A 15,438-nucleotide genomic window follows, 5' to 3' on the forward strand; every position below is an offset into this window, starting at 1 on the left:
TGCACTGAAAGGAGTTTCAGTGTTTTAGCCTCTCTCTCTCTCTCTCTTTATCTCTTTATCTCTCTTTCTCTCTATTTTTCTATCTGAAAAAAGTCAGCCTGGAATGAAGCCCCAGTGATGATGATAATGATTTCTTTTGAAGGAGTTAGTGAGCATGACCACAGTAGGCTGAACCCCCAGACCTGTGGTGAACACCTGATTAACTCTAGGATAACTATTCCACAGAGTTGTCCTCTAGTGTGCCTCCATTTCTCCAGACATAAAATGGTGACTGCAACAATCCTCTCTTCCACAATCACTGCAGAAATCAATAGCCTCCTAGCACCAGAGTGGCTTATCTTAATTCTAAAGCCAGGGGCAGGTTTGTGTGTCTAGTGTAGGGATACTGTTGGGATAGTTTATGTTCACTTCCAAGCAAGACAAAATCACATGTTTGTGTGCAGGTTGGACAGTGAATTTTTCTTCTCTGGATGCATCTTTCCACTGTTCCATCCCAGAGGCCCTCACAGTACCCCTGGAGAGCTAGAAGGTAAAGGGTGATGGGATGAGATGCATGAACTTTGAGCAGTGCTGGTCCTGCTTGGTACTGGCTCGGGCCAGCCAGGAAATGTCAGCACCCATCTTGGCTGCCAGCTAGACTAGACTCAAATCTCATGGCCTAAAGTCTAAGAACATCATTTCTGCCATTGTTTCTAGGTCAGCCAATGCCTAGATCTGTCTCACAACCGTATCACCACTCAGAAATGTAAAAGCTGGACCTGCCAACATCCATGTCCTGCAGAGAAGCAATTACAGAAGCCAGACCTTCTGCCTTCTGCATCCCATAAAGAATTTTGGTCCAAGGGGCTGGGCAGTAGCACACTGGGTTAAGCACACGTAGTGCAAAGTGCAAAGACCAGCACAAAGCACAAGTGGTGAAGCAGGTCTGCAGGTGTCTTATCTTTCTCTCTCCCTCTCTGTCTTCCCTTCCTCTCTCAATTTCTCTCTGTCCTATCCAACAACAGCAGCAGCAACAATAACAGCAACAATAACAACAATGGAAAAAAAGTTGACCACCAGAAGCAGTGAGTTTGTAGTGCAGGCACTGAGCTCCAGCGATAAACACTGAAGGCAAAAAGAGGGGGAAGATGGTGGCTTGCCTGGTTGAGTGCACATGTTACAAAGTGCAAGGACCTGGGTTCGAGTCCCCAGTCTCCACCTGCAGAGGGAAAGCTTTGCAAGTGGTTAAGCAGGGCTGTAGGTGTCTCTCTGTCTCTCTCCCTCTCCCTCATCCCCTTCCCTCTCAATTTCTGGCTGTCTTTATTTAATGTACAAATAGAGATTTTTTAAAAAACTTAAAAAATGATTATATATTTAAAAAAATAATAATTTTGGTCCATACTCCCAGAAGGATAAAGAATAGGGAAGCTTCCCATGGAGAGGATGGGACACGGGACTCCAGTGGTGGGAACTGTATGGAATTGCACCCCTGTTGTCTTACAATCTTGATAATCATTATCAAATCACTAATAAAAAGTTAAAGGAAAAAAAGATCTGCAAAGCTGGTGCTTTGAGCTTGCCAGGGCCGAAGGGATAGTGTGCCTGCTAACATGGAGGCTGAACAGAAGCTGTCATGAGCTCACAACTCTGAGAAAACCCTGAGCTCTTTCCTTGGGTCTTAACAGTGGTTAGAGCAGACAGGGTCGAGTCGTAGAGTTGTGCTTCATCTTTTTGTGAGGTGCCCTTATCTTTGGAGCATAGCAGACTGATGATGCTGGAGGCAGCCAGACCTAGTCTAAGCATGTCTGTTGGCCTCCCATTGGGCCTGGACTTACAGAGAAGCAAGTGATTTCATCAAGGTGACCCTGGGCTGCTGTGCTGTGAGATTGAATCCCTGTACCTATTCCTTCCTTCCTAGTCCTTCTCCCCATCCTCCCCTACCTCCAGACTCCCTTCTGTCTGTGCGCTGGGGAAGAAGACTAGGACATCCCTCATTGTGGGGCAGGGGGGGTGGACTGGCGCTGTCCTTTGGTCCTGTCAGGACTGGCTCAGAACACCACATACCTTGGCTGGTCACGCACTGAGCCTGGCAAGCTCATCTCTGATGTTTCATGCACTGAGCTGTCTGAGCTTCTCCCTTGCTCTTTCAGAGTGAAGCCAAGGCCACAAAACAACTCTGACACTAGAGGGTATGGGGACACCATTGGGGGTGGGGGGTGGGTAAGAATTGGCTGATTTAATTTTTTTTTATGGGCATGAGGGTTACGGAAAAAGATCCTGCTGACAAATGGAGCTCCCCCAGTCCTGAGGACATAGTACAGGGTCCTGGGTAGCTGTTCTCATGGCAGGTGACCTACATTGCTATGATTTACTGATGACCTGCTATGGACACAGGAGCCAGGCTGGCAGTGGGGCACTGGGAGCTGTGTTGGGCACAGCTCCCACCACGTCTGCCAGCATGGGAGGAAGTGGGGTGTGTGGAATGCTAACAAGAGCACAGGAAGCCATTCCCAGCCGAGAGCTGAGCCCATCAAGGGAGATTGCAGATCAAAACTCAGTGTCTGGTCTCTGGGTGGTGGTTGAAAGGCTAATTGGCTGAGCCTGTTTAAGATTTCAGTCACAGAGGCCTGTGGGCACAGAGGGGCAGGCCTGGGCAGAAGCAGGCAGAGAACCTTCTCCGTGCCCCACCATTCCATTGGCCTGGCCCTTAAAACTCCCAACTTGCTGGTACTCTAGTGTCTCGCATTTGATTTGTTCTTCAGCTCTTGGCTTTTGGAGTCCTGGCATGTTTCTAGGGTCTGCTCTCCCTCTCCCCCCAGGCTCCTTGTTTTCCTTGGCTTACTGAGTAATTAAGGAGACAGAGGAGCCAGGTTCATAGATAATGGATTGAGGGTCTCTCTCTCACCCTGTGCAAACCCTTACAATGGCAAGCCTAGAAACATTGCCAAGGTCATGAGTCCTGACCCCATTGGGCTTAGGTCCATGGAAAAACCCAAAGAAGAACATGACCCTTGCTACTTTACAACTGTTTGGGTTAGAAATGGGTTTCCTCAGATGGTGTATGAATGGGTACTGATTTCTTAAAATATGCTTTAAGGTCACTTTTTCTTTTGTGTTATAGGCTCACAGAGTCACTAATTTGCTGACGTGCATGTGGCTCTCTAAGAAATCTATAGCGGATCTCTCCTTGTGTCTGATCTCTAGGTGGAGTTTTGCAAGGCAGTTGGAACATAAGTTTGTGAGAGGATGATATTTAGATTTGGGAGGAATTTTCTGTCTCTGACTGGAGTTCCCCAGACTTCTGGCTCTTAGCATGTCAATTAACTTGTATATCATACTTGTGTTTGTTACTTGAGAGCTTTTGTTACTGATTTGAAATACTTTGTGTTTTCTGTTGTTCCAGCAATGTGATTCAAGAAAATAAAAAATGTGCTATTTATTTATTTATTTATTTATTTATGTTTAAGGAAAGAGTACTGGAAAGCCAGCCTCGGGAGCTTTTTCCTTGGGTATCATTGAGCACTGCAGATTGGGTGTTGGTAATACCTTCAAAGCACAGTGAGGTGTAATTCTTGGGGCCCCATCACAAATCTGGTGATAGAATTCTGAGTCTGGACCTTCTAGCTCCAGAGCTTTGGAAGTGGCAGGGTGACAATAGGGCAGGGTGACCACTCCCTCTTGGGACCTTGTTGCTCGTACCTTCTCTCAACCACTGACCTTCTGTGCCTGTGACAGGCTGTTGGCATGCTTATGACCTGCATCAAGTGGCCAAGCAAGGAAGCCATAAGAGAGAATCACAGGACATGGGACAGACTTCATTCACCCACCGCTTTAGAGAGATAAGTAATGCAGAAATCTTTAGGAACCTTATAAAGGGAGTTTTTGGGGGGTGATATTTGGTCAAAGTACAGAGGAATGTTTAGTGAGTTGCACACCAGGTTTTTGGGGAAGCAATACCTGGATTTAAACCACAGCATACTTACATGTATAGAAAGAGAACATCATGAACTACAGAAATCTGAGAGATGGCTTTCTACTTCCTAGACCTAAGCACCACCACCACCCCAAACCTAGAATGCACCCCACTCTCCCCTCAAAATCCCCCCATTCTTGCAGCCTTGCCCACCTCCCCTGATCTCTGTGAACAGATGTGTTCTATTTGTGTCAGAGGGCTCAGTGTGTGAGCCCCTGTATTCCCTAAGTCTCTAGGACAGTTTCTGGAGCTGAGCATGCATTTAGAGTAGGAATGGATGTCTAGGAACATGAAGAGGTGTGGAATGAGATTGTCAAGGTCACCATAAGAGTTGTAAAGGCCCCAAAAGGACTACTCCCTTGAGCTCAGGCCTGAAATCTAACCATTAGCATGTAACTCTCTATTTTAAGCCACATGAGAGACTTAACCCCTGAAAGTGAAAATATAACAGGCTCTGTGAATCACTTCCATCTCTTGGTGACTAGGCTTATCTGAACCTTTAGAGCAAAAGAGGGAACAGAGTGAGGATCCCTGTCTGGGGAGTAGGGACAGCCTTGGGGACAGAGCCTCCAAGGTAGATGTACCTGCTTTCCTTGTTTGTTTGTTTGTTTTGTTGTTGTAGTGGTGGTGGTGCTGGCAAGACACACACAGCATAAAATGTACCATTTTGGGAACCAGTTGAGCACATCTGGTACCATGCAGGACCCAAGATGAAGCCCCCAGTCCCCACCTGCATGAAGGAAGTTTCACAAGCAGTGAAACAGTGCTGCAGTTGTCTCTTTTCCTCTTTTCCTTTCTACCTCCCCTTCTCCTCTCAATTTCTCTCTGTCATCAAATTAAAAAAAAATTAACCTTTTAAATTTTTATTTATTTATTCATGGAGAATGATAGTAGGAGAGAAAAGGAACCAGCCATCACTCTGGTACATGTGCTGCCAGGGATTGAACTCAGGACCTCATGCTTGAGAGTTCTATGCTTCACCCACTGTGCCATCTCCCGGACCACCATTTTAACCTTTTTAAAGTGTGCAGTTCCATAGCATTAAATACATTAACTTTGTCCTACTGCAACTTATCTCCAGAACTATTCATATTGTGAAACTGATGGTCTGTCTCCATTAAACACCAACTTCCCCTCCCCCAGCCCCTGGCACTCACCCTTCTGCTTCCTGTTTCTGTGATTTTGGCTGATTAGCCATCTCAAAGAATCATACAATTTTCGTCCCTTTGTTTCACAGAACGTAATGTCCTAAAGATCATCTATAATGTGTATGTTAGAATTTCCTTCCTTTTTAAAACCGAATGATATTCCATGATGTATATGTACCACATTTTGCTTATCTGTTAATGGACATTTGAATTATTTCCACATTTTGGCTAGTTTTCGATAATGCTGCTGTGAACACAAGATCACAGAGATCTTTTTGAGTCTCTGCCTTCACTTATTGTGGATGTTTATTCAGGAAAATGGATTGCTGGGTCATACAGTAATTCTGTGCTGTTCAACTTTTTCAATGCATTGCCAGAGAACTGATAGCTCTGTGTGAGAATGGTATCACTGAGTGGTGCTTTCTTTTTGTTGGGCGGGGGGAGGGGCACATTTCTTTATTCTGTATCCTGAAAGAGAGAACAGAAAAGATAGAGGAGAGAGAGGGTGAGACTCTACCATCCATGGAGTTCCTCACCCCAGTACTGTTGCTGATGCTCCTATGTGGCGGTGGGTTATCACTCAAGGTAAGGCATGCTCTCTGTCCTCTGAGCTAGCTCCCAGCCCTTCCCTATTTAATTTTTTAGGAACTGCCAGGCTCTTTCCTCCAGCAAATGTACTATATGACATTGTTATCAGCTGTGCACAGGGAGCCTGTATCCTCAAGTTCCTGCCTAGCAGTTTTCTTGATTTCCTCTCCCTAGTGACATGTGATGTTGAGCATCTTGTCCATCTCCTTCCTATCTGCATATCATCTTTGATCTCCATTTTGTGTTATGCTTGCTCTCAAGATGCTTATATGATGGGTTATTTATGTGGGTGATTTGAGAACCATTCAGTGATGGAAGATAGATGTGCAGACCAGCTGGCTGAGCTTAGCAGCATGTTGTCTGCCTGATAAGTAGCAAGTCCCCAGAGGCTTCTCATTCTCATGTGTCCTTGAGCAGATGGGTTCTGTTGGCATGTTCTTTATCTGCACTCAGTGGAAGTACCCTTTGATTCTAGATGTAGCTGGTATTGTCCCTGTGTGGTCAAATTAATAGAAAAGCTTTTGTAAATTTGGTAGAATTTGGACCCCCTGACCTCCTGTCATCCTAAAGGACTAAGAAGAGGAGAGAGAAGAAGAAATAGTATATGTGGTAGAGACTTGGTTCAGATGAGAAAGGAAGGAAGATGAGAAAGGAAAACAGAGTCCACCCAAGCTGCCGTTCCCAGGAGAGTCTGAGCTTCCGTTTGAATGAGCAGTGTCTTCTAAGGTACTCCGGATGGCTACTCACTCCTCACTGGGCCTACAGCTTCTTCTGTGTTGTTATCAAGGGTTGAGGGAAGAGAAGCCCTTCTGAAAACTTGTTGATGTGAATACCAAACTTTTTGACATCAAACCCATTCTCCGGGCCTCTTCTGCACAGGCCCTCCTTCTAGGAGTTTGCTGTTTCTGCTGAAATGCTCCTTTCGGCCCTGTCACCCATAAAAGAAGGACAGTCCTGCTTACCTGCCCCTGAAGACCAAATTCAAATACCACTTCCTCTGTAAAGTCCTCCACAGGGACCCTCACCTCCTCTGTATTCCTGCAGCTTAGACATCATACCCTATATGTCTTGTGTAGTAGCCAAATGTCTCCTCCAACAGACTGTGAACCCTTGAGGCCAGCAGAGTGGCTCTGTATCTGTCGAGAGCCCTGGTATGGCCCTACTGCGTAGTCACTGCTGAGTAAGTGGATGGGATACACCTCTTGTGTATGACTGTCCTCCAGTTTCCTGATACTCCCCATTGCTCATTGTTTTCTGTGGGGCAAGAGCTAGTCATGGGGCCTTGAATAATAATACAACCCCTAAAATCAAGAACTTTTAATTTGGTGACCAGAAATGTTAACTCTAAATTTTTGTCTATGACCTGCTTTTAGATATTTCTTTTCTGGAGACAGGGCCTAACACAATCACAACTTCACTGTTTTGTTTTTTCATTCAGAAAGGTAAGGGAAGAACAACATCAGATGCTAGATCCCCTCTGATGTTATGCCAGGTTTCAAGCCTGGGCCTTATGTATGGTACATGTCCTACCTGGTGAACTATTTCTCTGCTCTGATTTTTTTTTTTAAACTAAACTCTGACATCTAGTGGTGTTAGGGATTGAACCTGGAACCTTTGATAACTCAAGCATTAAAGTATTTTTGTATAATCACTATGCTATCTCTACAGTCCTGTTATCTTTTTGATATTTAGAAAACAGTGAACATTATATGTAGTTATATTTTTGAAATAGCTAAGATTTATGACTAAGGCTGTGCAGGAAGCTAGGAAAAACACAGGATTTAAGTAGGATCCCTCACACTAACTGATAAGGGAAGTAGTCTCATACTGTTACCTCAGAAAGCTGTGGGTAATGATCAACACAGACTTGACAGAGGCTCTGACAAGCCCTCCCAGTGTACTGTTTGCACTGGAGTTTTACAGTGCACTTGAACTTTGCTTAAGGTAAGGGAGGGTTTCCTTGACAAAAACTAATAATAAATATTTTCATGGCATTTGACTGTTGCTGAATTTTTGAGACTCAGGGAATGTGATGTGGGCTCTGCATGAAATGTGAGTATTTTGTGCAGTGCCAGCTTATTTCTTGTTCTGGGTTCTGTTTTAATTTTCTCTTCCAGACTACATTGCTGAGTAGGTAGTGGGATGTGTGTCCAAGGCATCCGTACCTCTGGGTTCACATTGATGTTGGAATCCAGACACCTGGGCCTTTCTTGAAGGCACCTCCTCATTGCTGTGCCTGTGAATTTGCCTTTGAAGGTGTCACTTCCTGTCTGAGAAATGGGACTAATACTTCATATCTTTGTTTATGGGATCTAGTGAGGACTTATGAGGTAATGCATCTAAAAAATGCTTTGATGGGCTTGGCTTAGCCACGCATCTTATTACAAGTAGTTATTGATACCACAGGCCCAATTGCAAAACCCAGAGGTCCTGGCCAGCTGGTCCCCCTTGCTAAGCTGAAGAGACATAAGGAAAATTTATGGTCACAACAAAGAGCAAGACTTGGAAAGAAGTGTTTCACACAGATGGGATCCTGGCCAGTGGGTTCAGTTTTAAAATTAACTCTCCTGGGTCTTGAGCTTAAAGATCTGCCCAGTGAAATGAAGAAGCCAAGCGGAGAAGTAGCACACAGTGACCAAGTTCAGGGTCAGCTGTATTTTCAGAAACAGACAAGGAAGTAAGAGGCTGCCAGGATTCCAGCTCTGGTCTCTTCTTTCTGAGAATGCCACCTCCAGAGGTAACCAATGTGGGTGTAACTCCAGCTGTACCAACCAGTGCTCACCAAGGGATGAGATCTAAAAATGCATGTGCAATGTGTTTCTTTCATTATTAACTGTGTAATCTCTGACACGAGACAACCACACACCCTCTAGCCAGACTCAGGGACAAGCATTATTAGTAGCATCTAGCCCTCCTGAAGTTTTCTTCACCTTCTAGAATCTCTGGTATTCTTCCATGCTGCTTATCAGCCCCTTGAATTTCCTTTACATTAGCCACATGCACTGTCATCCTTCAACAGCAACTAGAGCACTTGGGGTGCCATTTTTTTGCCTTAAAAAAAGCTTCAGTTGGTATCATGCATTTGTTCTCTTTAGCCTCATTATGTTTGGGAGGTCCTCCACATTATCTAAGCAAAAGGAATGAACTGGAGCAGTGTCAATTTTGGATAAATGGGATTGGTTCAAGGTCAGATAAGACCACCTTATGCCTTGAATAAAGAAACAGTAAAAGTGGAGCTGGGCACCTGGATCAGCAAGTAAGTCACTTACCTTCCATGCTTGAGACCCTGGGTTCTATTCCTGGCACCTCACGAGAGCAACAAAGTCAAAGCTAGGAGACCACCATGAATAGTGAGGCAGTGCTTTGGTCTCTCTCATAAAAAATAAAAATAAAATTTAGGGGAGTCCAGTGGTTGCACAGCAGGTTAAGTGCACGTGGTGCGAAGTGCAAGGACCAGGGTAAGGATCCCAGTTCAAGCCCCTGTTTTCCCACCTGAAGTGGGGTCACTTCACAGGCAGTGAAGCAGGCCTGCAGGTGTCTATCTTTCTCTCCCCCTCTCTGTCTTTGCCTCCTCTCTCCATTTCTCTCTGTCCTATCCAACAACGACAACAACAAAAATAACTACAATAGAATAAGGGCAACAAAGGGGAAAATAAATAAATATTTAAAAAATAAAATTTAAATAAACAGCAAATGAGTGTGGTCAGTGAGCTAGAAAATAATGCAATTCTGTTCCCTCTGTGTTAAATTAAATTTAGAAAGACAAAGAAAGGAGAGAGCAGGTGATAGGTGATCTAGCTCTGTATCCTGTGAGAAGACACTGGAGAGAAAGGAGTGTGAGGACTCAAACCCCAAGTCACAGTACAATAACCTTCTGGCACCTTTCCCTATACACAAAAATTCCCTGCTATCTGGCAGCCTGGCTTTCTCTCTCTGTTGAGCAAATGGCAAGAGGGAGAAATGAATAGACATTTTAATATATACAATGTTTTTAGAATGTCTGTAGATATAAAACACTATTTATATACATAAATACGTATATACTGTTTAGCCAGGGGGGAATGTCAAGTTATCAGTGAACAGACAAGTCGGCTTCCTCTTATGTTTTAAATTCAAAGGGTTTTCAACATTACAAAAAGAGTTAATCTCTTGCCTTTGATGTGCATATTTCTGATTTTCAGTTTGAAGATGATTACATTGATGGGATTAGGACTTCTCTATTCACCTTATTTTATCCCTTACAGTGTGAAGGCGTGGAAATGCTGGCCAGTATGGAGGAGGGTGGCAAGGCATGTTTTGAGTGGCAAGAGCCTTGAGATGAGGGATGAGAAGCCAAGGATAAGGACCTGAATGTGGCCATCTGTAAGGGTAGAGAGGCACAGTTTATTTTCTTTCTGTAAACTCAATAATAATGATCATAAGTCCCAGAATGGTTCTGCTTCCTATTTAAGGAAAAGGTTCAGCACAAAAACATCCAGATGCTTCATGGTTTTATTTATTTATTTAAGATGTGTATTCATTTATGTTTATGAGTTACACACAGAGAGATAGAGATAGAGGAAGACCAGAGCATTGTTCAGTTCTGCTCAGCTCTGGCTTATGTCAGGCACGCAAGTCTGGTGCTCTAACACATTGAGCATTTCCTGGCACTGCAACGTGGTTTTTGAAACAGAATAGATGCTGCCACCCTATGGCCCCCAAATCATCACCTTTCCTAGTACACTGTGTTATCTGTCCATGATCAAATAAAGCTTCGTTCTCCACTGACTTGGAAGTATTAATTGTAAGAGAGGACACTGAATTAAGAGACTGAGCACCCAATTACATGGTTACATGATCCATCATCACATCTTCCCCATTGTAGACACATCCTAATTATTCGATTGACTAGTAGGAAATTGGTGATGTTGTGGACAATTGAAATCTAGAGCAGACCTTCAATTCCTTGTCTTAGACACACACACACACACACACACACACACACACTCACACTCTCTTTCTCTCTCTCTCTGGGCAACTGCTGAAAAACAGATGGTGTTTCAGATCATCCCTGTGGTCCACCCACTCACAAATGATTCACCCATCATTTATTGAGTGTTTTCTGGACGCTTGGGCTCTAAAGATGAAAAAGCATCATCCTGCCACTGGAGCAGAGGCTAGCATGACTGGCATCTGACCACAACTCAGTATTCAATTCTTGGAAGAACATAATAAATGTAAAAGAGAGCTTGAGAGAAGGAAAACCTCAATCTTTTTGAAGTCTTTCTTTCAACTCACTGTCCGATAAAAGTGTTTTCTAATAGGCAGAGGAAGGAGGTCTCTCCGCCCTTATTTACTAGCCACTTGGAAAATTTGAATTTCCTATCAATTTTTTTTTGTTGAGGGTCTTAAAAGAAATGTCTCTGCCAGGGGCCAGGCAGTGGGACACCTGTTTAAGCATACACAGCACGAAGCACAAGGACCCGTTCAAGGATCCTGGTTCAAGTCCCTGGCTCCCCACCTGCAGGAGGGACGCGTCACAAGTGGTGAGGAAGATCTGCAGGTGTCTCTCTCTCTTCTTCTCTATCTCCCCCTCTTCTCTCAACTTCTTTCTGTCCTATCCAAAAAATGGAAAAAAATGTCTACTAGGAACAGTGGATTTGTAGTGCTGGCATCAAGCCTCAGTGATAACCCTGGAGGCAAAAAAAAAAAAAACATTTCTGCTTATCTCAGGTGTCCTTTTTGTCTTGAGGTGTGTGTTTATGTGTTAGGTGCCTGGGGAAATTGTTCTTTCCAGACTTGTTAAAGTTTCTCTGAGCCTTTCATGGAGCTTTCCTCTTGACCATGCCCACTCTGAGGAGAAAAGACCTGTGAGATTGTCTTCACACTGTCACAAGCTATTCAACTCTGCTGAGTGGTGTTGCTCCTTGGCACTCTAAGAAAACACATCAGAGCCTTTAGTTACCTTGCCTCTGGAACTAGCAGTTGGTCCCACTGTCTTGTCTAAACAAAGCAAAGCAGCCCATTCTGGGTTGTGAAGGCAGGAACTAGAAAGGTGCCTCTGCAGAGGACTATTTCAGGGCTGTCATGTTCAGAGCTGGAGCTGTAGTCATCCCAGGAGCCACTCAGAGTGGAGGGGGTAGGCAACTACTAAGACAGGGACTGGAGTAGGTGGGGTGTCCATGAGTCAAGGTCTTTGGTTTTTTTGTTTTTTAATATTTATTCATTCCCTTTTGTTGTCCTTGTTGTTTTACTGTTGTAGTTACTATTATTGTCGTCGTTGTTGGACAGGACAGAAAGACATGGAGAGAGGAGGGGAAGACAGAGAGGGAGAGAGAAAGATAGACACCTGCAGACCTGCTTCACCGATTGTGGATTGTGAAGCAACTCCTCTGCAGGTGGGGAATCGGGGGCTCAAACCAGAATCCTTCTTTGAAGGGTCTTTCAGGCTTCTTGAAAGCCAGAGGCATAAAAGCTGGTTGAAGCAGTGCCCCCTGAGGAAGTAGTGTTTGACCCACATGGTAATTTGGGAACGAAAGTCTGAATAGTTTTATATAGCCTTTAGGTTCTCAGTTGAATTTTCACTCTCCTGTTTTATCTGTTCAACCTCGTAAAGGATAATAAACACCTACCTGGGAGCAGTGTGGTATTTGGAAGCCCAGCCTCAGATCTCAGCATTCTCAGCCAAGTCTAAGCTGAGTCTTTGCGAAAGAGTTGCAGGGGCAGGTAGGTGGCAACTCGTCATTGGAGCTCTGACTGTTGTGCGGGGACTTCAATAGATAGAACTTTGTTTTTTGTTTATTTGTGTGTTTCTCAAATATTACAGAATAAGGCTTCAGTTGGGGTACCCAGGTAAAGAGCATATTCATGTGTCATTTGCAACCTTTTATCCTCTTTACTCCAGAAATAGGAAAGGTTATTCTTTGGGTATCTGCACTTATTTTTTTTAAATATTCATTTATTCCCTTTTGTTGCCCTTGTTGTTTTATTGTTGTAGTTACTATTATTGTCATTGTTGCATAGGACAGAGAGAAATGGAGAGAGGAGGGGAAGACAGAGAGGGGGAGAGGAAGATTGACATCTGCAGACCTGCTTCATCGTCAGTGAAGCAACGCCCCCACAGGTGGGGAGCCAGGGGCTGGAACCAGTATCCTTAAGCTGGCCCTTGTGCTTTGCGCCACCTGCGCTTAACCCACTGCACTACTGCCGGACTCCCGGGTATCTGCAATTCTTATGTGTAATTTTACACTATGCAGAACCCTTGACAAATCCAGCATCACCAGATCTATTGTATTATGGGACTAGTCAATATTTGTACAGTAATTATATTTACTTGCCATTTTCATTTTTAAGTAAGATTTTTTTTTACCCTGTTCCTCAGCAACTGGGTTCTGTTGAAACAAAGCCAGTTGACAGGAGTTGGATCTATCAGCAGTAAGGCCACTCAGGCTATCTAACATTCTCCCGAATGTTTGTGGTGCTCTCTGCATGTCAGTAGGTGAGATTTCAAACTCTTACTCCAGCTGCCATTACACAGTGCACTTTCCCTTCTTTGCAAAAAACCTTCATTCAGATGAACAAAAACTCAGTGAGCTTTACTTCTTAGGTTTTACTCATAATTGTAAAGTTGTGTTGGGGGGTTGTTGTTAGAAATATAGCTAAGGTGGTTTGGGAGGTTGCACAGTGTGTAGAGCATTGGGCCCTGAAGCATGGAGTTCAGTCCCCAGCAGCACATGTACCAGAATGATGCCTAGTTCTTTCTCTCTCTCCTGCTATCTTTCTCATGAATAAATAAATAAAATCTTTTTTTAAAAAAAATATAGGTAAACAATTTTTCATATTCTTCGAAGAACTCAAACTTGCTCCAGAGATGCTGACATTTTTCACATGTTGTGAGAATCTGATGTAAGGGCCAAGTGATTTCATTTTCCATGATTCAGGAGAGTCCCAGCAGAGGCTTCTGATTTACAGATGGAAAATGAAAATGAAGGGGAGGCAAAGATCAGAGCCTGTTGAATTTAATCCCTTACAGCAGTTTTCTTTCCCCTTTGTTGTAAAGCATTATGACAGTTTGTGCTTGGCAGGGGTGGGGGGGGGGCAGGGTGTGTGTGTGTGTGTGTGTGTGTGTGTGTGTGTGTGTGTGTGTGTATAGTTTTCCCAATCAGAGCAGAAAGATTTGAGAGACACACATTTCCTTTCATAGCCTGCCCTAATCTGAGTTTCCATAAACTGAAGTTGGCTCCTTTTAAACCTTTGCACCTGGTCCTAGTGGTTCTGTTTCCCTGCCCAGTAGAGGAGAGGTCAAGCAATGCTTTAGTCTCAGTAATAATCATCTCCAGTGTATTCTGCTTTCTGCCTTAGCCACCAAGAGGACTAGGGCCAGCTAAGATAGTACCACCATCTACAAAGAGAGGGCAGATCTTGGCATTGTTTTCCTTAATCCTGCTCAACTAGAGCACGACAGGAATGCATTATATAAATTATTCTCTAAAGAGAATGTGCTGGAGTCTAGGTCTCAGTCCAGAAGAAAACAAGAAGTCTATAGCACAGCGGGTTAAGCACAGGTGGCGCAAAGCACAAGGACTAGGTAAGGACCCTGGTTTGAGCCCCCGGCTCCCCACCTGCAGGGGAGTCGCTTCGCAAGCGGTGGAGCAGGTCTGCAGGTGTCTTTCTCTCCCCCTCTCTGTCTTCCCCTCCTCTCTCCATTTCTCTCTGTCCTGTCCAACAACGATGACATCAGTAATGACTACAACAATAAAACAGCAAGGGCAACAAAAGGGAATAAATAAATATTTTTAAAAAAAAAAGCAAACAAAAAAGAAAACAAGAAGTCTACTTGGTTACTGTTTCTGGACCATATAGCAGAAATATAATCTCCTGAAGAGCATCCAATAGCATCTTCCTAGGCTAAAGCTAAATGAGACCAAGAGGACCAAGAATTTCTAAAACCGCCCAGCGCGACAGGAATGGTGGTGTTGGGAGGAGCAACCGAGGGACATTTATTTGCTGCAGCAATTGCTCATTAGTTCATGCAGATGTGGCTGAATAATCCAGGGCCACCTGGCGTTCACAAAGTCCCGGGGGTTGGCTTTTATGGCCTATCTCGGGCCTTCATGCCCCTCATTCCCATGCAGTCCAAAGACTTGTCTTTTTGCCAGCATCTGCCAAGAACGTCAGGTTTCTACTGCCCTTCATTTTTCTTTCTCCTTGTCCCTCCCCACCCCCACTTCTTCACCCAAAGAGGCTAAATCCTTGCCCTTTTCCACCGTACTCCAATTACCACCGACAAAGATCCTGTGCTGAAGTGCTAACTGGGAGATTCCTTTGCTAACCCATGGGGGCCTCTGTAAAGCCAGGGCTTTCACTGCTGGCCACTGCAGCTCTGGCTTTCTTTCCTGTAATTCTATACAAATGGCATTAGCCCTTTAGGAGGCCTTTGTTTGCAGCCACTCAGGCTGCTTTTCATCTGACATGGGTTGCTTGAATTTTAAGTGAAATTTGTTCTGACCAGCCTGGTATTACTTCTTGGAGAGGAAGCACAAACTGGTGATTATAAGTTACTAAATGCAAAAGGGGTGGTTTTGTTGAGAAGGAGAAGGAGAAGGAGAAGGAGAAGGAGAAGGAGAAGGAGAAGGAAAAGAAGGGGAAGAAGAAAGTCTCCCCACCACAAATTAAATGTCTCATTCAATAAGAGCATTAAAAATTAAAATGTGCTCCCATGATTCCAGTTCACTGCACTCAGAATGCATGAGGGAGAACTGATTTCACATC

At 44.2% G+C, this 15,438-nt stretch overlaps 1 protein-coding gene across 4 annotated transcripts in view; it reads left to right on the plus strand.

Annotated features, from left to right (window-relative positions):
• SLC22A23 (solute carrier family 22 member 23) overlaps positions 1 to 15,438 on the plus strand; it is a 187,144-nt gene that overhangs the window by 101,945 nt on the left and 69,761 nt on the right. Inside the window, exon 5 of one of the 4 annotated variants that reach the window (XM_060189147.1) lies at positions 697 to 1,164. The exons of 2 other annotated variants lie outside the window; for them this stretch is intronic. Coding sequence is in view for 1 of the 2 variants with exons in the window: in XM_060189146.1 (XP_060045129.1) it covers positions 697 to 749 (53 nt within the window). In the remaining variant the exon portion in view is untranslated. Of the gene's footprint in view, positions 1 to 696; positions 1,165 to 15,438 lie in introns of those variants that run through there. One more of the 4 variants, XM_060189146.1, reaches the window with a different exon arrangement.

This window comes from Erinaceus europaeus, chromosome 4, assembly GCF_950295315.1.
Source record: "Erinaceus europaeus chromosome 4, mEriEur2.1, whole genome shotgun sequence".
NCBI classification, from domain to species: Eukaryota; Metazoa; Chordata; class Mammalia; order Eulipotyphla; family Erinaceidae; genus Erinaceus; species Erinaceus europaeus.